Raw genomic sequence first — 19,259 nt, 5'->3', positions numbered from 1 at the left:
TAGCACATGAAAAAAGAACTATGTTTAGACACTACATTCTGGATCTCTTGATTTTTTCACAGTGACAAAAACTTATGGATATGCACAAAAAGAAAAAATACCACGCCACCCTTACTTTCACATCATTACATAGAACTACCCTTCTTATGGACTTCCTATCATAATCTTTTAGCTACAAGCCATTTGATTTAACTTACTGACACTTTTAACCCTTAGCAGTTCATATCTGACTTTCAAGAGTACGATTTTTTTCTGACTCACTTTACATCCAAATTCAGCAGAGAGTTGTTATTGCATTTTTTCATGCAACGTTTTGTATTTTTATACAATGACAGAAATAATTATAAATAAGGATGCAAAATAAGGTATTAACAGATAATAACCCTACTTAAATATTTGCTATAAAACATTCAAAATTCCACTTACACAGAGCAGGTATTAAAAATTGACGCATTTAATCAAAGATAAAATTAGGGGGAAAAAAAATTGCTCACAGAATCATAGAATGGCCTGGGTTGAAAAGGACCGCAAAGATCACCTAGTTTCAACCCCCCTGCCATGGACATGGTCGCCAACTACTAGACCAGGCTGCACAGAGCCACATCCAGCCTCATTTAGACTATGAACATGGAATAGCTCTCACAAAAAGGACAAAGCAAAAACACACAGAAATATCCTTGGGAAATACTTACCAAAGATTTATATTTCTTTTCCAAAAGCCTAAGTATCACTGTTCTGCTGTAATGTGCATGCTAAAATTACACAGAAGAAGTAGTGTCAATTCCAAATACAAAAAGTCAAAATTATTTCAAATTCTGTTCCATTAAGGATCCTGCGTGCAATATATATTCAATGTACTGAACTCCAGCTTGCTTAAAATAATACTATATTCAACCCAGCCTCTGTTTGCAGTAGTTTAAGATGACAAAAAAAAAAAAAAGAAAAACTCTACAGAATGTGCAGCAGATCATACAGTAAAACATAATATCAATAACAAGGCTGAAGTATTTTATGTGTTTTACACTGTTGAGCAAATTGTAAATTACAAGTTTAAAAATGATGGACTGCAAAAATCTCTAACATCCACTGGAGCAGACAATTTGCATACCTTAATATATATCTTACTCTTAAGGAAGGGAGAGACTAGTGTCAAAGGGCAAAGGATCTAAATGCCGAAAGAAACCCAGATTTCCTTAATTACAGTTTTTATTAGTATAGCTTGTTATCAACATCCTATTAAGTCTGTGATAAAAACTGTTATGAGCAAAGTTTTCAAGATACGTCTGAAATCAACAAGTTTGGTGGGTTTTTCTTTTACTTTCTTTTTGCTTACCGTCCACTTTTTAAACCATATAGCCTTGATATCCATCAGAGCCAAAAAGTAGATTGGACTTAAGAAGTCTGAAGAGGCAGGATGATTAGGATCATGTTTTACTGACAACAGTGACAAGGTACTCTCCACTATTTCCTCCATGTACCTTAGGACATAAATATGAAAAAAAAAAGAAAAAAAAAGCAAAAATCACTTAAATCTGTCAGTAGTCTTCTAAACCAAACCTTATTGTAAATCCTTGCTGTTTAGGTAAAAATTAAATATCAACAATGTTGTCTTTAACTCAATCTTATAAGGACATTGATTCTTTATGTTACCATAAAAGAAATGAACAACAATATTAAGGTGTACTTTCTTAATTACATATTTTGTAAGCACAAAACGTCACATTTGTTACTTTGCAAAACACTCTGAAAGCCTAATAAACAGCTTAATATCATCCATGGTCACTCCTATGCAACTACCATATTCCACTTTTCTCTTCTTCTATTATTTTATTCTGTTATTTTATCCCTTTCCACTGACAAGTCATTTGCGCTAATATCACATGCATCTCATTATATGTCCAAAAAAAAAAAATCTACAAATTGAGAAGCAACAATGAATTATTGAAGGCAACATACTTTTCTGGATAACGAATCCAGGAAGATGGAGCTTCCTTTTGGTATTCATTTAACAGACGAACCTGTTAACAGTATTGTAAGTTTTAAAATTATCCATGATATTTCAAGAACAACAAAAAAGATAAAAGGCATGAAAAGTTCATTTATACCTTTTTAAGTATATGATTTGTGTCTGCATTAGATACATCCAGACCTGATGAAATACGAAGAGAATATTCTCCAGAAAGGAAGTAAAACTCCAAATGTTGTGCTAAAAAAAAACCAAAACAAAACAAAAAAACAAACAGCCCAGCTCCATGACAAGATTTATTATGCAGTTTCACAGCAGAAGGTAAATGTTTTTCAGGAAGTACATGACTCATGAATTCAAAAATGTAATTTAATGCACATACCTAAACTTGTATAGACTTCTCTTGTCATATTAAATGGAGATGAAGAAAAGGTTTTTGCATAAAACCTAAGAATTTTCTCCTAAGAGAGAAAAAGCAAGCAAGGTATTGCATAGTCATAGAACTGCGTATCATTACTGCACAATAAACAATATCTAGTGACACTATTCTTAACATACTGTTACCTCTACAGATCTGAAATATATTTTATAAATATATAGTTTGCTACCACAGAAACCTCCAGAACACTAGAACTGTTACCTGAACACTTCAACTGGCAGCACCAGTGCAAAGCCTCACCAAAATACAAAGTAGCTGACTGGCAAATATTACCATAATTTTCTGTTAACATTAATGCTTTTTATGTCATTAAACATGCCAATGACTGTAACTAGCATTAAAACTAAGCAATTGTAGATCTTCTAAATTGAAAGAGTAATACATGACAGCAGCTCAGGCAACATTCATTAATTTGAAAATCACTTTAAAATTTAGAAAAGAAAGGAAAAAAAGGCTTAATTGGCATAATAAATAATTTGAAAGTAGTTTAAGGAGCTATCATATTCTCTCCTCTTCATTGCCTGCACCATATCTCTGCGTATTATTTTTTCATCATCATGGAGTATATGCCTGACTTAAATAGGAAATGTTAACATGACATGTTTTACATAAGATTTTTGCCAACATTTTGTTTTCTTTTACAATATTCAAACCCTTCATCCCTCACTAAAAACACATAAAAGAGTACTGTGGTGTCTAAAAATCTACTGAAGTCCTGCTGTAATCCTTTAAATCAAGACCTGTTGGAATTATACAGGTCTTTTTTTAGCTTCAAAAACTTTATCTCACAGAATCACAGAATGGCCAGGATTGGAAAGGACCTCAAGGATCATGAATCTCCAACCCCCTGCCACACGCAGGGCCACCAACCTCCCCATTTTATACTAGAGCAGGCTGCCCAGGGCCCCATCCAATCTGGCCTTGAACACCTCTAGGGATGGGGCATCCACAACCTCTCTGGGCAGCCTGTTCCAGCACCTCACCACTCTCTCTGTAAAGAACTTCCCCCTGACATCCAACCTAAATCTCCTCTCCCTCAACTTAAAACCATTTCCCCTTGTCCTGCCGTTATCTACCCTTTCAAAGAGTTGATTACCCTCCCCTCTGTAGGCTCCCTTTAGGTACTGAAAGGCTGCAATGAGGTCACCCTGCAGCCTTCTTTTCTCCAGGCTGAACAAGCCCAGCTCCCTCAGCCTGTCTTTGTAGGGGAAGTGCTCCACTCCCCCCATCATCTTTGTGGGTCTCCCCTTGGACCCTCTCTAACAGCTTTCTGTCTTTCTTGTATGGGGGGCTCCAGACCTGGACACAGTATTCCAAATGGGGCCTCACAAGAGCAGAGCAAAGGGGGACAATCACCCTGTCCCTGCTGGCCACCCCTCTTCTGATGGAGAGGCATCTGACACATACGCAAATAACAAGTCCCTTAGGACCTTGCTGACTACACATAATATACATGTAACTTCTTGTTCTTTTTCAATACTATTGAATACAGCTATATATCTAATGACTCTGTACAAAACACTAACTTACCCTGAATATTTCATCAGGATCTGACAGAGACATCGTCAGGTGCTTACGCAGATTTGGCCAACACTCAGAGTTCAAAACATCAGACGGAGGGGCCAAGCACAGTGTCTGTAATGCTTCTTGGCGAACCTGAAGAGTCAGATAGACAACGCAAATCTGTCCAGAGCAACCTTTCAAATAAGTAATTTACAATTTAATTTGGAGGAAAGAAGAACTGGACTTGGCTGTACGACAGATAAGGAGTCCCAAAATACTTTCCCATGGTGATTAGGGAAAAACACTATGTCTGTGAGATGGAAAAGAAAACCACATATATTAGGAAGCAAGAAAACCATTTTATAACATTAGGTTTTCAATACTAGGTGAAAGGACTGTATTTATTTGTCTTACATTCTGTTTGTCATCAAGTATTTTGCTACCAGGGAGTACATGAAAAACACCACCAAATGCTACAACTGCACCTAGCTGTTCTTTAAAACGTCATAAGGCAAATTGGAAATATACTAAACAATCTGTATTTTATTGAACTTTCATTGGCTTCATAACCTAAATAATTTTAAATAACTTTTTTATTTTTAGATGACTGTAATCTCTAGTCACTTTACATTACTGAAATCAAATGAAATTTCAACTGTATTAAATAGCATCAGACACATTACCTAGGTTTCTAAGAAAACGTGACTTACATGATCACCATGTTTATACCAATTTTTCCAAGTTTCAAAATCACCAGCAGCTGAATGGAGGTCAGAGACCCAAATTACCACTGCCACGGACAGAAAAGCAAACATAACTTGGACATTACACATTCAACTTGGGTTGTTGGCAAATCTGCAGGCATCTCTCATCTGAGAGGGATAACGCAAAGGACAACATGGAATTTATCAAAAAGACCAAAAGATGTGTATGTAGGAAACCATGGTTCAGCTTAAGTCTTCACATAACAATTTTTTATAACTAAAAATGCTCATCTATAACACACAAACTCCTGATCAAAAAACTAAGATACTTGCCACAACTACGGTTTTTGAGCCTGATTGTCACGATGAATGAAATACTGCACTGCCATGCACTTACAGCACTGAAGCCAAGATACAAGAAACAAGACAAGATTCCACTTTTGTACATAAGAATGCTTACATAGTAGTCTGTTTTCCAATATACCATAAACATTAATTCGTATCAATCTTTTAAACTTACTTCCTTAGGCTGAACAGGGTCAAGCTTTTCCACAAGCAGCTGCAATTGTTCTTGACTCATGAATGTATAACTCTGTAATACACATTATACAATGAACACTCGTGTATTTAATTAAGCTGAACAGCACAAGATTAAAATAATCAGTCTTTCTGTATCTAATTTACTTTTAATAATTAGAACTTCGAAATGTTGAACTTAATGTTAAATTAGTACAGATGTTAAATATTTTCTGAGATTTGGCCAAAGGTAAATTTACAGAAATAAAATTTTCCCTTATAAATATTGCTTTGCTTCACTTAAAAGTTTCCTGTATCTTCATAAAACGCCCCATGATAATTCATTAAGTAGTACAGTGAAGCAGTCCAGAAATAAAGTATATATTATTTGGCTTCTAAAGTAAAATTACAAAAAAAGTTGAATAAAATACAGCTTTAACTATTCTCTTCGTCTACGCAATACTTCCATAGTACTTCAGAATGTATATATAGGATTCATTTCCAGTATATGCTGTCTGAAGGTCAAGCAGTTAGCATAAGCTCAGTACTTCGAAGTATAAGAACATTTCATTTATTTTCAACTATATCAAAGATAGGAAGCATTAATCATTCTCTAGGATTGCCTCAATCTCTGCTAGCAGAAATTTTGCTCCATCATGCTTATTTCATAACATAGAGATAAAATGCATTTACTTGATTGAATGAAGAGTCACTGTCGGAGTAGTTGTCTGTATAATAATCACTTTGACATTTTTTCTTGGTTTTACTATCCATCTCCTTATTACACATCTGATCTTCTTCAAACTTGTTAATTAAAGACTCTACCACAACCATCATGACATTCTTCAAGGCATGCATCATTTCTCTGTATCTTCAAGATAAAGATGATTTTCATATTAGATCATAGAGGTAACAAATTCAAAAACCCCACATAATTAATTAGGTCGCTTAAAGTGAATATGGCATGTTACATAGATCTGAATGCAGTGAAACAATGCAAGAACAATGAAAATAAAAATGCAAATCCAAAATGAGCAACAAAATATGCAGGTATCCTTCATGAGTCAGGAAACTGTATTTCAAAATTGTAAGGTTCTCTTTTGTACTTCTAAAACCATTCAAGGAAAAAATCATTAAAATAATCCTACCCAGAGAAGTTCTTAATCAGGAAGCATGTGAATCCATTTGAGGGGAAGATCTGTGCCTGAGGCAACAGATCAGTTCTAATTATTGTTACTGTTTGTTTTTTCGGTTCTTTTTCTGTTGCAAGCCCTGAACAGAACCAGAAAAGAACATGCCAACTTGATTCAAGGTCATGAATACACGTCACAGAACCACAGAATGGCTTGGATTGGAAGGGATCCCAAGGATCATCAAGTTCCAATGCCAACCATCCATCATCAACCTCCAGATCTGATATTAGACTAGGCTTGCCCACGGCCTCATCCAATCTGGATAGAGCATCCACAGCCTCTCTGGGCAGTCTCTTCCAAGACCTCACCACTCTCTCTCTCTAAGAATATCTCCCCCTGACATCTAGTCTAAACATTCCCTCCATGAGCTCCAAACCATCGTCCCTTGTCCTATCACTAAGAGAAAAAGAAAGGCAAGACAGACCAAGAAGTAATAAAAATATGAATCACATGCATATACTCACTGCTTTGATTCACGCGTCTTCTTAGTAACGTGTTGGACAAGAGTATCATAGCCAGAAACTTCACTCTGATTTTGAGTAAAAGTACATTTTTCTGATTCTTCTTCAATCACAGAGCCCAGAGCATTATTTATATATTGCCTAAGGTATTTCACAAATTCATAGCTGAAACAAACATCCAAAATTAAAATGCAGCATTACTTTGTGATCATTCTCAAACATTTTTAGTATTGTATTAACCGCATAGGTATCTTACTTTAAGGTAAGGATTTACAGAGAAATAAACCTCAACTGTGAAAATACAAGAAAGGTTGATTTTCTTCAATATTCAACATAAAGAAGCAACAGTATCAAATTGTTAAGGTTTCGTAGACAAAAACAAAGTATCAAGAAATCTCAAACTTAAAACTGAAAAAAAAATTACTTTGAGCATCATTAATATATCAGTGTCTTATTTTGATTTTATCAAATGTAGATCCGTAGCTACTTTGTGTTAGTTACAATAAATTCACAGTAAAAAGAATTCAAACAGAAATCACAGAATCACATCATAGAATGGCTTAGGCTGGAAAGGACCTTAAAGATTATCTAAGCTCCAATCCTCCAACCACTTTATCATGTAAGCACAGAGGCATAGCTATGAAGTGTAAATAAAAGCAACTCTTACAAGTTAGCAGCTCTTGCTTTATTGGATATATTAAAAAAATCACATTATACTGAAGATAAAAAAAAGCACAGAAAATTTTATCTTGTATTATGATACATACTTTATCATTGAATTGCCTACCTCAAGTTCTATCAGGTGTAACAGCTCTATTTTTTTTTCCACAATTTCCTGCTTATTTCCCTTCCTATCTCACTTTTGTTCTAAAGGAAAGTAATGGAAATTTATTTCAAGAAAGACGTAAACACATTTATTTGCATTCTCCTGCCTTCTGTGCTAACTTTTCACTTCTGCAATAATGAAATTGCCCAACTCTCCATTTAATGAAAGATTTTATAAAAAACTTTTTTTTTTTTTTTTTTTTTGAAATAACATTTCCATGGTATACACTTCTGTAGTGACAGCTTTACTCTGACATATACAACAATCACCGAGTTTATACCTTCTTGAAATCCTAGTATTACCTTTTGCACCTTAAAAACATTTTCTAACAAGTGTTTCAGACATCTCAAAAACACTTCTTCACATGCAGAAGTAAGTCACACTGATCTGGCTAGTCTTACAATGGAATTTCCAGCATGAAAAAAAAAAAAAAAAACCAAACCTGTAAAGAAAACTCCAAGATTTAAATTTTACATGTATCAGAACTGTACCAGCTACTTATACGATAAAAATCTACCAAACCAAAATTCTTGATTTCTATTACTGCATTTAAACTGCAGATTCAAATTTCCTTTTTATTCACTTTCTGAGGACCTTCTGCCTCTCTTTTCTTCATCACAGTAGAAAAGTTTAAAGTGAGGACTCAAAATCTGGTAAAAATGCTGACACACAATAACTGTGAAACAGAAATAATACTGATGAGAATGCAGAGATGAACAGAGGAAAAGCACGTGCTGCTAATAGAGAGCCTGCAGTCTGGATGGATGGTTTAAGTGTCAAGGAGAAAGTTTCCTAATGGTTCTAGCCATAAAGCTCCATACGACCTCCTTGAACTTCCATGAAAACCCAACCACGCAACTGTGGGTCATGAACATGTAAAGACTCCAACACCTCCAAAATGCTCCAGCATCAGAAACTAATGTTCTCATTGAAGAGAACATTTGTGAGCATCACTTGACATCCTATACATTAATTCTATGTCAAAACCTCCCTCATGAAAATGAAGGACTTGTTTGTATCCCAGTGGTTTACCATACCAAAAATAATAATGGATATAGTTTTAGTGTTCAGAATTGGAACACTATTCTTTTACTCCCACCAGTTGTAGAGTCTACCCCGTTCCCATTCACCTGATAATTCTTCTAGTAGCTTTTCAGAAAAAAAATATCAACAGAATTAATATCATGTTCTTCATTTAACTGTACATGTCCTCTAAATGAAAGCGTGCTGCTTACAAAGCACATTTTTAATTTTGATTTATCTATAACAAGCTTTTTACACTCAGGTTGTATCTTGGAAAGATACAAATGGGTGAAAGTGTGAAAATGACAGAACAAGAGTTTATGTAAAATCTCACTATTTCACTTATTTACTTTTGCATAACTTCTACCACTCACAACACAAAGTTAAAACTACGAAAATTTTAGCAAATTCCAGATAGTTCCATTTCTGAGGGGTTAAATACCAGGTAGTCAGCTTTCTCAAGAGAAATCAAGTCACAAAACTCTGGTCCATATTAAAACGTCTTCAAGATCATTTAAGCTTGATATTCCCCTGATTTAGCATAGACGCATCCTAAAAATCCTCCACAGTTGAAAAGCAAATATGTTAGAAGTGGAAGTTCATGGAACTACCATGGAAGTTCACATTTGACTTAACAGAAAATGTGATGTATTTCTGTCTTACACAAAATGTAAATTTAAGGAACAACTTACTGATAAGATATACAAAGGTTCAGTGAACTAAGCCACACAGAACAAACAAATATAGAAGTCAGGTAGCTTTTTAAAATTTTACTTTATTCTGATAAACAAAATTATATTGCCTTGCAAGTGTCAAAAACATCCTGACAATCTTCAGCTAGGACTTCTTTGAACTTCTGTTTATATTTCTGTTTAGTACCATATGAGTGCATGTGCATTAAGTAGTAACTGAAGAGCTGTTTGTGAAAAATTTACAAAATGTAAATGTAAAAATATACAGTAAAAATAAAGCATCACCAAAAGTGAAAAAATGTCAGAATTCGTTGTATTCTCTAAATTAACAGCTCCTGAGATCTGATTACTGACAGGAGTCTCTCTATAAAAAATACATGTTAATTCACACATTGATACAAGCTGCGAACATTTTTCATGAATACCACGTTCAACATATTTTACCTCCTCCTGAATGTTAAAAATAGAAAAAATATTTTTACTTGTGAAAATTTTCATCAGTTTCCTCCAAATGCAAGAGAATCTCTTCTGCACATTCCACTGATGGAGCCCCAGTGATTTTTTCCTTCACACTTTGCAGCAATTGTCTAAGCATGGACTGTAACAGAGCTTCATCTTCATTTGTAAACTGAGACATCTGTAAAAAGTAAATTAAGAATAAAATGATTTCATTGTTTCTTTTTTTATTCTTACCTTAATATGCAACAAAAGCCTTCAATTTTTGTGCCTGTCATCAAAAGCAGGAGATGACGCTACAAAAACACATGACTGCAGAGAGGAAGAGTTTGATAGTTCCTATCTTCCAACAAACTGGAATCAATATAGCCAAATCAGTTTTAATAGGTTTTCTGTTATCTTAGTACAACATTTTCAATGCATTAAGAAAATTCTGAGTATTTTGCTTTTGTTTGTAACTGCGTGAAGACCAGCCCATAACTACAAAAGAAAAGAAAAAAAAAAAAAGTTCCACATATATTATGACTATCTTGATGAGAAACCCCTAGAAGTCTCTCACTTTCTACTCAAGTACTGTTGTTGCCCAGTTCTGATTTTTGTATCCCTCCACTCAGAGCTAGAGCTATGCCTGTCGTGAAAGGTGCTGGAAGCTTTTGCAAGTAACGAGAATCAGGTGAAACTGTCATAAATGTTTTATTTTCCCATAGTATCAACAGCAGAGTGACCTGACAGAGTCCTGCCATTTCAGCATTACAACCACTGGGAAAAACAAAGAGCAGCAGAAGTGGGAAATACATGTTAAGTACAGAAGACAGCATTCTAGTTCAATTTTCAAGGGTTACCAACCAAACAAAATCCCTCAATTTCTAGTTCACTATTCAATAAGCTTAAAATCATGCACAGCTTAAACTTCTTTACATGCCAAGGAAAGTTTCAAATCCCTAATGCTAGTTCTACTTTATATACTTCTACTCTATTGGAGGAAGAATGATTTAGAGAACTTTAGAACAAAAATAAGCCAATCAAAAGACACTCCAAACACCTGTGAATAAACTATATGCACCCTTAGAAGTGACAATGGAATAAATCACTTCATGAAACTTAAAAAAAAAAAAAAAAAAAAAATCAGTTATCTAGCTCCAATTTGAGAAGTTACCCTTTATTAAAAGTACGGGGTAGCTGAGTTTGAAGTTCTCTGTGGCAAGTAGTACAGCTGATAAATATTTTATTTTGATCAAACATAATTCAACATCAATGCAACCATCTTACCAGAAACAGTATAAAAATAAATTAAAAAATAATAATAATTCTAATCCTTTGTGATATTCTTGTAACTCCCTGCTTTGCAGTCCCTCTGCCTTAAAAATCACAGTCTCTTGGCAGTTAATCAAAGTCAATTCATTTTAGGTCTATACACATCACTCTCATAAATCTTGTATTTTGACCCTAACATCATCCTAAACTGCTGGAGAAGAAATACAAAAACAAACATCCAAAATTCCCTTGATATTTGGAGCCAGGAGGCATTTTTAGAAGTGTAGGTGTTTGAATACCAGTTAATAATCCCTGCAAAGCACCATTCACGTTATTCATGGAGACAGATTATGGAAATACTGCAGTTTTATCTCTTTCTCCCTTTGAAATGTATAATGTGACTTACATAAGCACTAACTTGCTTATCTTAGCATTCACTTGTAGCAGTGTGTGGTTTGGGTTATTCAGCAGGCACACTTGCTTCCCTGCAAAATCTGAATTATCATTTCCTAGCCGTAACACACCAAACCCAGTTTGTGCACGCTTTGAAAGTTCAAATTCGTCACAGTGAAATCACTCTACAACCAAAAAGTCTGTGGGATGATGGAAGAAGTGCCCTGCTGCAGCCTGGGTTTATCCATGCAAAGGGGAATTTCACAGAAGCCCTTGTCTGAGCAGGACTTTGAACACAGACGTTTAGCAACGAACCACCGATTCCAGCCCACAGGAGCACGGATTGTGTCAGAACCCCAACCTCTCCCATTTCTTATCGTCAATCACTTCAACCGCCCATCAGGTTTAGGAGCAACCAGACTCCTCATGACACGTTATACAAACAGCTTCTGCTTTTCAAAGCGTCAGGAGAAGAGCACACAGCTCGCCAGGTTCCCCCCCCTCTGTGACTAACAGCATAGAACACCCTGCCCCAGTCCCCTCCCGCACCACCAGTCCCGCGCAGCCCCTAGCTCCGAGCGGCCCAGCCAGGCCCCGCCACGAGAGCAGGGCCCTCCCCGGGGCAGAGCCGGCCGCCTCCCCGCCCCGCCGCGCACGGAGCCCCAAGCCCCGCACAGTCACCTTGGGGCGGCGATGCCCTCCCTTGGCGGCGGCCGCACGTCTCCCCCAGCCGCGGCCCGTAGCAACCGGCGGCGCCCGCTTCCGAGTCTCGTGGGGCCCCTAGCAACATCGCGAGAGGCCGGCGGGGCGGGGAGGGCCCAGCCCGCACCCTGCTCCTCCCTGCACGCCCGGGGGAGGCGCTGGTGCGGTCGTTGCGTTGGCCGTGGGTGCGTCCCGGTGTTGGCTGGTGAAGAAGCCGGAGCTGTCGCTGCCTTCTCCGTTTGCTCGCCGACCACGGGGCGGGGGTGGTCTCCGTGTTGTTGGCCAAACAATGTAAAGGGACAGCGTCTCTTTATGCACATCGACCTCTATTCCTCCCCCTTCACACACTGCTCCAATACCGTGATGAAGTGCCCACCATCCAGGCAGCTGCAATGGAAAACCCAGGGATTGAGTAGCTAGGGTGCATTCGTATGCCAGTAAAGTGGATGAAACACTGAGACATGGCTCACTTTGCTGTCTTGTCCTTTGCTGGGTGTGTAAGGGCTCACCTCTGGCAGTCCCTGGCAGCTCCAGCCCTGTGCTGTGCAGGTCTTCCATCAGTATCATAGGCCTTCATTGACATTACTCCAGTTTAGAGCAGTATTTCTCTTTTCCAGTGCCATATAGCTTAGACGTTCATACAATCAACTCATACAATCGTGTGAGTTGAAAATGTAGGAATGGAATGTTGTTTCTGCATTAGATATCAGAATGGGGGAATTGAACTGGAGAAATAGAGGACAGTGTATTTGTATTTTGTAACTTGTCCTTAGAAATAGCTGATGTGAAAAAGTAAAAATAACATATATGTTAGTAGTGTATTTTAGAGATATAATTGCTGAATTATGTGATTAATTCTTGCTTGCAAAACTGCAATAGTTTTTAAATGTTGCAAATAGTATAGGTATAGTATTGTGGACTACAAAGCATGTTGTAAGGCAGTTCTGCTTGGATAAGAGACCCTCAGCAAAAGGAAAACAGACTTAACAAATATCAAAACAGGCAAGGCCTCCACACAAGGCTGGATTGCCTCACTCTGTGGGTAGATTGAGATGCAGCAGGCAGGCATCAAGATACACTCTTCTAGCCACCTTCCGAATTTATCTCTATCCAAGGACAAGCAGATGTCCAGAAATAATGACCAAGTATTGAGTGAGCAAATGTTAGAAGTTAAATAATTAGTGATTTATGCTTAGCCAACAAAAATCTATGTTTGGCCAGTATCAGTACATTTAGTTGAGCATCAGGAAGTGATGAAGAACTCAACCAATGAGGAGCCATGGGAGGAAGAGATAAGCATTGGGTAATAGGACATAAAATATGTAACACTGTTTTCTGTTCTGCTCCTGCTTGTAGGACACCCACCATTGCAATTGCAAATAAGATCTGCTTTATCAGAGATATCATCCTGATAAATTATTTGGATATTTCCAACATAAAGGACTCTTAAAGGTCAACTAGTCCAATTCCCCTGCAATGAACAGGGACACCTCTGGCTACATCAGGTTGCTCAAAGCCTGGTCCAGCCTGACCTTGGTTGTCTCCAGGGATGGGGTTTCCACCAGCTGTCTGGGCAACTTTTACCATGGGATAGAGGCCTGGGTTCATAACCAGACTGAGGTAAGACAACTTCAAAATGGGCACATACCATGATTTTGCCCTACAAATAAATGCAAAATAGAAAAGAGCAAAGGCATTTTGATGTGATACTGAAATATTTTGGATTCCTAGTCCTCACTGAAAGACATTCTATTTTAGCATCCCTTTACTATCTTACAAAACAACATACTGCAGCTGTAGTAGCATCATAGGAAGTTGTTCTCTTTCTACCAGTGATGCTTCCAGAACCCTTCTGTTCCTTTCTATGCTCATCCACTTTGTGTTTCATCCAGCTGCTTTTAGCCACAACAGAAACCTGGAGCCTTTCTTCCTGAGCGGAGCTGGCAGATCTCAGGTGCCATTTGAGATGATCATTAACAGACATGCAGACAGATACCTCTGGAGGGTGATGCTCCAGAGTGAGAAATGCAATTCTAAAGTGCATTATATTTACATGAATGGATATCAGCCACATGAGATATTGAAATCACTAAAATTACTCATATAGATTTCACAGTGGTGAAATTCCACTGCCTCTTATAGCCAAGTCATCTTTCTCAATGCAAAAATGTACTACAGATGTTCTCTCCCAGCAGTACAAACAGGAAGAACCCTCCTCAGGAAGCTCAGGAAGACATGCAATACAAACAAGTTTTCTTCAGATTTCCAGGTTCTTAGAACATCAGACTGCTAATTTCAATGATTTTAGAAACTTAGAGGAACAATCAAATGCATCAGTTCAGTTCTTCAAACGTGTAGCATATAATCTGAGTTTCAAAATGTGAAATACAACAAGGATGTGAGTCATTTGATTGCTACAGATGTGGAGTCCACGGTACAAGAGAGATGTAAGCGCGTCCAGAGGAGGACCACAAAAATGATTGAAGAAATAGAACACCTCTCCTGTGAGGACAGGCTGAGAGAGCTGGGGCTGTTCTGCATGGAGAAGGATATGAGGTAATCTGATAGCTGCCTTTCAATATCTAAAGAGGAGCTACAGGAAAGAAGGGGATGGAATCTTTAGCAGGGAGATGGCTTCAAGCTTAGAGATTTAGGTTGGATATAAGAAAAAAGTCTTTTACAGTGACAGTAGTGAGGCACTGGAAGAGGTTGCCCAGAGATGTGGTTGATGCTCTGTCCCTGGAGGCTTTCAAGGCAAGGCTGGATCAGGTCCTGGGCAACCTGATCTAGCTGTGCATGTCCCTGTTCATCGCAGGGGAGTTGGACTAGGTGACCTTTAAAGGTCCCTTCCAACTCTAAGTATTCTGATTCCGTGATTAATAAAATTATCTCCTCATATTCCAAAATTTGAACCTTTGGAAACAGTTTATTCAAAATTTTCCAATACCAGTATTCCAACCACTCCAGTAGTGTGGCCACACCTTAAATACTTAGTGCACTTTTGGGCACGCAGTACAAAAGAACATAGAACTATTAGAAAGTGTCCAGAGGAGGGCTATGAAGATGGTGAAGGGTCTGGAGAGGAAGATGTATGAGGAAGGGTGGAAGTCCCTTGGTTTCTTGGTTCAGCCCAAGGAAGAGGAGACTGGTGGGAGATCTCATAGTAGCCTATAGCTCCTCATGAGGAGAGCAGAGAAGCAAGTGCTTATCTCTGCTCTCTGATGACAGCAACAGGACTCGAGGCAACAGCATGGAGCAGTGTCACGGAAAGGTCAGTTTGGGTGCTAGGAAAAGGTTCTTTACCAGACCATGGTTGGGCACTGGAACAGGCTCCCTAGGGAAGTGGAGCTTGACAGAGTTCAAGAAGTATCTATACAGTGCTCTCGGACATATGGTCTCATTTTTAGGTGGTCTTATGTGGAGTCAGCTGTTGGACTTGATGATTGTTCTGGGTCCTTTACACTGGGGATATTCTGTGATTCTGTGAATCTGTGAACTTTCTGTAGGTCTAAAATATTCTTAAAGTGTCTGCAGCACAGAAGTTCAGAAAGGAGAAAACCATGAACAACAAAGGAATGTTCTTTACAACTAGCAGTAATGGTAGAAATAGTTCATCTTAATGCTAGCGATATTAAAATATGGAAATAATTTCTCTTCTTTCCTCTCTTTCTGGTTTCTCCCCTTTTCTTTTATTGCAAGATCACCATCCTTTTGTGGATGGCACATAAAGATCTGTAGAGATAAAGATTTTATGTAGTTAATACATATCCAAGATTTTCACCAACTGAGTAAGTACGACCTTTGCTATAGCAAATTAAAGGGGTTGGTTTTTGAATTTTTATTAGAATAACTTACCATAACCAATATCTACTGAAATTTAACTGCATGCTTTTGCTTGCCTGATAAGGTTTTCAAAGAAGCATTACTAAAGAAGAACTTAAAGTCGGGGGGAAACAGTACTTGACAAAATAATAATAATAATAATAATAATAATAATTCTAGAAGATTTTTTTTTTTTTTTAAATCAGCTTTCTGGAGTCAGTTCCCAAGCAGAATTGAGGCCATGTGGAGCCAGGATATCCCCACTTCAGCTTTTCACAAACTAGATGTCAGGAATGGAGAAATAAGTGTGAAATCTGTGCCTGGAGGTATGACAAGATGCCTGCGTCTCTTTTCTGAATACTCTGACATCCCTTAAACAGTTCTTGAACCCCCAGATAAAAGATGGAGACACTTCATCAACCCTTCTATGACTAGTGTGGCATTTATTGTCCTCTCCCATCATTATTCATGGAAATTTCCCAAATTTAAAGGAACAATGAGCATGTTTTAAAAGTTCACTAGATCAAAATCTAATCAAAAAATATCAAAAAAGACATGGCTTAAAATATTACTGCTGATGGGAAAGTCTATTTAAATAATCTCCAAAGGAAATTTTCTATTTCAGAAACCATCTATTCTTCCCTCCCTGTGTTCTCTAGGGAAATTCTAACCCATTGCTAGATACTTCCTTCTAAAACAAATAATAAGGGAACACTGGGAGGATAGCAGGCTGGATCATTTAATAGTTCCAAGTGAACTTGCAATACATATGTTAAAACATGTCTACATAGAATTTACATCAGTTCCATTACAAAGGAGAATTGAACTATCATGATTTTAGTGTAGTTATATCAGATGAGTTTGAATCTCACTAGTGAGAGCTAAGCCTATGTAAACCTTGTGTAAGCTCTTACACAAATCAAAAAATAAAATTGGATCAGTTTAAGGATTACCTATTTGGTAATTATGCCTCAATAATACTAATACTTCATAAGACTGAAGATCTTACATTGCTATTTCTGATTTCTATCAATGCAAAACAGATAGAAAATCAATAGGACTCTCTCATAACATTATAAAGCACCAGCTCAGAACCATCCTATCCAATAACAGCCAGGAATGTTATTGATTAAAAATGTAACATAGTGAATATCTAGATACTGATTTTTCCACCTATATGAAGCAGGTTGCATTTATAGATACTCTGTGCGTGCCTGTAAAAGTGACTACTAGAACAGAGATTCAGACAATAAAATCCACACTGCAGTGCAAAGTGACTGCCTCAGTGAATCAGAAACAAGTTAAGCTTCAATAACAATATAAATATCCAAATGCCAATAAAATGGTTTTCTGATCCACAAATCTTTCTTGGCAAAACTTTGAGGAGCTGAGGATATACATGTCACTGACTGAGAATAGTCTTAACTGAATCTCTTAACATTGAACTTACTTCTTTAGAAATTAAAGAAAATAAAGTGATCATTATGTGCCATTATGAAAATGAATGGCACAGAAGTACAAAATGATTAGCAAGCATCATCATAAATCTATGATTTATTTACCATCTCTTTTCTAATTAGTATTTCTGTTTGATTTTTCTCATATGCTTCCTGAAGGTGGCAGCAGTACTCAATAGTTGCATACGTGTCTGACTTTTGAACTTACTGACCTCCGTGGCTTTATGTATTGTTTATAGTACGCTAAGGTCGAATTTTGATGGCATAGTTATTGTAGTTTTGCACATATGATATACAATACCTATGCAGATTGAAGAAAATATGTTGACTTGGAGTGGCAAGTTACTGCATCTTTTGCAAATATGACTAAAAAAAATAATTTTAATTAACACTGTACTGTTGTAGAGTTGTACTGTTAAAGTTGTCCATTCCATTGACTTTAGTGAAGCCTGGATCATGTACATTTTCTGAACTGTTAGCTGTTTTGGGGACACTGTTAGCGTTAGCACTTCAAAACACTACAAAAGTTATCTGTGATCACTGAGGAAAGACAATAGCCTGTCTATAGGGTTTCTTTCAGTTCCATTCTTCCACTTCACCTTAATTGTTTGCAATTACTGTTATTCAGGCCAACAGTATCTCACACTAGCACAGTAGGATTTTAATTCGAAAGTAATCTTTAACATTGCTTCTCCACTTTACCTTTTCATTTAGACACAGTACAGTTTGCATTAAGAGCAGTATTCTTGCCACCAAGGCAAGGCAATTACACTGACATTAGAAGCAGGAAACAATTCAGAGAACTCTGTTCTCCTTCCAATCCACAGGCAGCTGCCAGGTCTGGAGCTTGCAGATCCCGGTTGCAGTCTGGAGAATCATGAAGCTAGCAGCAGTACTGGTGCTAGGTGACAGCAGGCCTGCCAGTCTTTTATGAGGTTCAGATCTGCTCTCACCACTCATTCAACACAGCAAGATGGATATTTTTATAATTGCCTGATTGTGTGACCCATAGAAACTTCCTTCAGATTTTCCTCAAAGCTTATTGTTAAGTCCTGAACCCATCACATGTTTCAGAATTCATTCATCACTTCCTTCTAACTGCTGATGTGGTAATTATGTTGCAGACAACTATTCCTATTCCTTCTTCTTTTTGTCTTAGGCTTATTTAAAATGTGGAATTGCAATCATTCCCTTTGTTTTACTACTATCTGTACTATAAAGCATGTATAAAATAGCCATCTCAAAAAATTTGATAGCTCTTCTTTTCCAACAGCTTATTCTGCTATATAAATACCTCTCTTCATCATCACATCAGGTGCTTTCTGTAAACCTGATTAAAATACTTAATTTGTAAGCATTTGTTTTATATTGTATACTTGATGCAATTTACAGTCTTATTTTTCAGGGTTTCTTCTAGAAGCACAGATTAATCTGGACAAGTATGGCACACAAAATCTTTGTTCTTGTCATATTTGGAATGATGTTCAATGCTTAAAAGTAAGAAAGTTGTCCACTTCCCTGCTTGTTTGTAGCTACAGCCTTTTGTAATACTTGCCCAAGAAGACAGAATTTGGCCTTTGCTTTGCCACGCTGTGTTCTTCTGTGAACTTCCAGTCTGTGTGCTTTGTTTTTCAAATATCTTCTCTCCTAGCAAACTATGACCTCTTCGAACATCTAAGTGATGTTTTAAAGAAAACATAAAAGCATTGCTTGGTAACAACACTGTTTATTTAAATTCTGGAAGACACTTTTTTTTCTCTTTTATTTCAGTTAGGTAATGTCTGAGATTGTAACATAGTGTTACATGTTACAATCTGAGAAAAGTTTTTGGAGCTTCTCTGAACAAGTACGG

General features: G+C 37.2%; 1 protein-coding gene and 1 long non-coding RNA gene across 2 annotated transcripts in view; one reads left to right on the top strand and one right to left on the bottom strand.

The window, feature by feature from the left end:
- Positions 1 to 12,719, bottom strand: part of TBC1D32 (TBC1 domain family member 32) — an 82,633-nt gene extending 69,914 nt beyond the window's left edge. Inside the window, exons 1-11 of the mRNA XM_031610793.2 lie at positions 12,108 to 12,719; positions 9,806 to 9,960; positions 6,786 to 6,947; positions 5,822 to 5,999; positions 5,133 to 5,204; positions 3,936 to 4,061; positions 2,349 to 2,427; positions 2,106 to 2,206; positions 1,957 to 2,018; positions 1,334 to 1,478; positions 693 to 752 (exon numbers count right to left, since the gene is read on the bottom strand). Of these exons, the coding sequence (XP_031466653.2) occupies positions 693 to 752; positions 1,334 to 1,478; positions 1,957 to 2,018; positions 2,106 to 2,206; positions 2,349 to 2,427; positions 3,936 to 4,061; positions 5,133 to 5,204; positions 5,822 to 5,999; positions 6,786 to 6,947; positions 9,806 to 9,960 (1,140 nt within the window). The 5' untranslated portion in view covers positions 12,108 to 12,719. The remainder of the gene's footprint in view (positions 1 to 692; positions 753 to 1,333; positions 1,479 to 1,956; positions 2,019 to 2,105; positions 2,207 to 2,348; positions 2,428 to 3,935; positions 4,062 to 5,132; positions 5,205 to 5,821; positions 6,000 to 6,785; positions 6,948 to 9,805; positions 9,961 to 12,107) is intronic.
- Positions 12,720 to 12,959: 240 nt separating this feature from the next.
- LOC149919063 (uncharacterized) lies at positions 12,960 to 18,687 on the top strand. The gene is made up of 3 exons (XR_016464386.1): positions 12,960 to 14,684; positions 16,157 to 16,276; positions 18,235 to 18,687. It is a non-coding gene; the product is annotated as an uncharacterized LOC149919063 (long non-coding RNA).
- The last annotated feature ends 572 nt before the right edge of the window (positions 18,688 to 19,259 follow it).

The sequence above is a fragment of the Phasianus colchicus genome, chromosome 2 (genome assembly GCF_987193195.1).
Source record: "Phasianus colchicus chromosome 2, bPhaCol1.hap1.1, whole genome shotgun sequence".
Taxonomy (NCBI): domain Eukaryota; kingdom Metazoa; phylum Chordata; class Aves; order Galliformes; family Phasianidae; genus Phasianus; species Phasianus colchicus.
The sequence above is the reverse complement of the archived record's forward strand: the minus strand, read 5'-3'. Positions and strand labels throughout refer to the sequence as shown.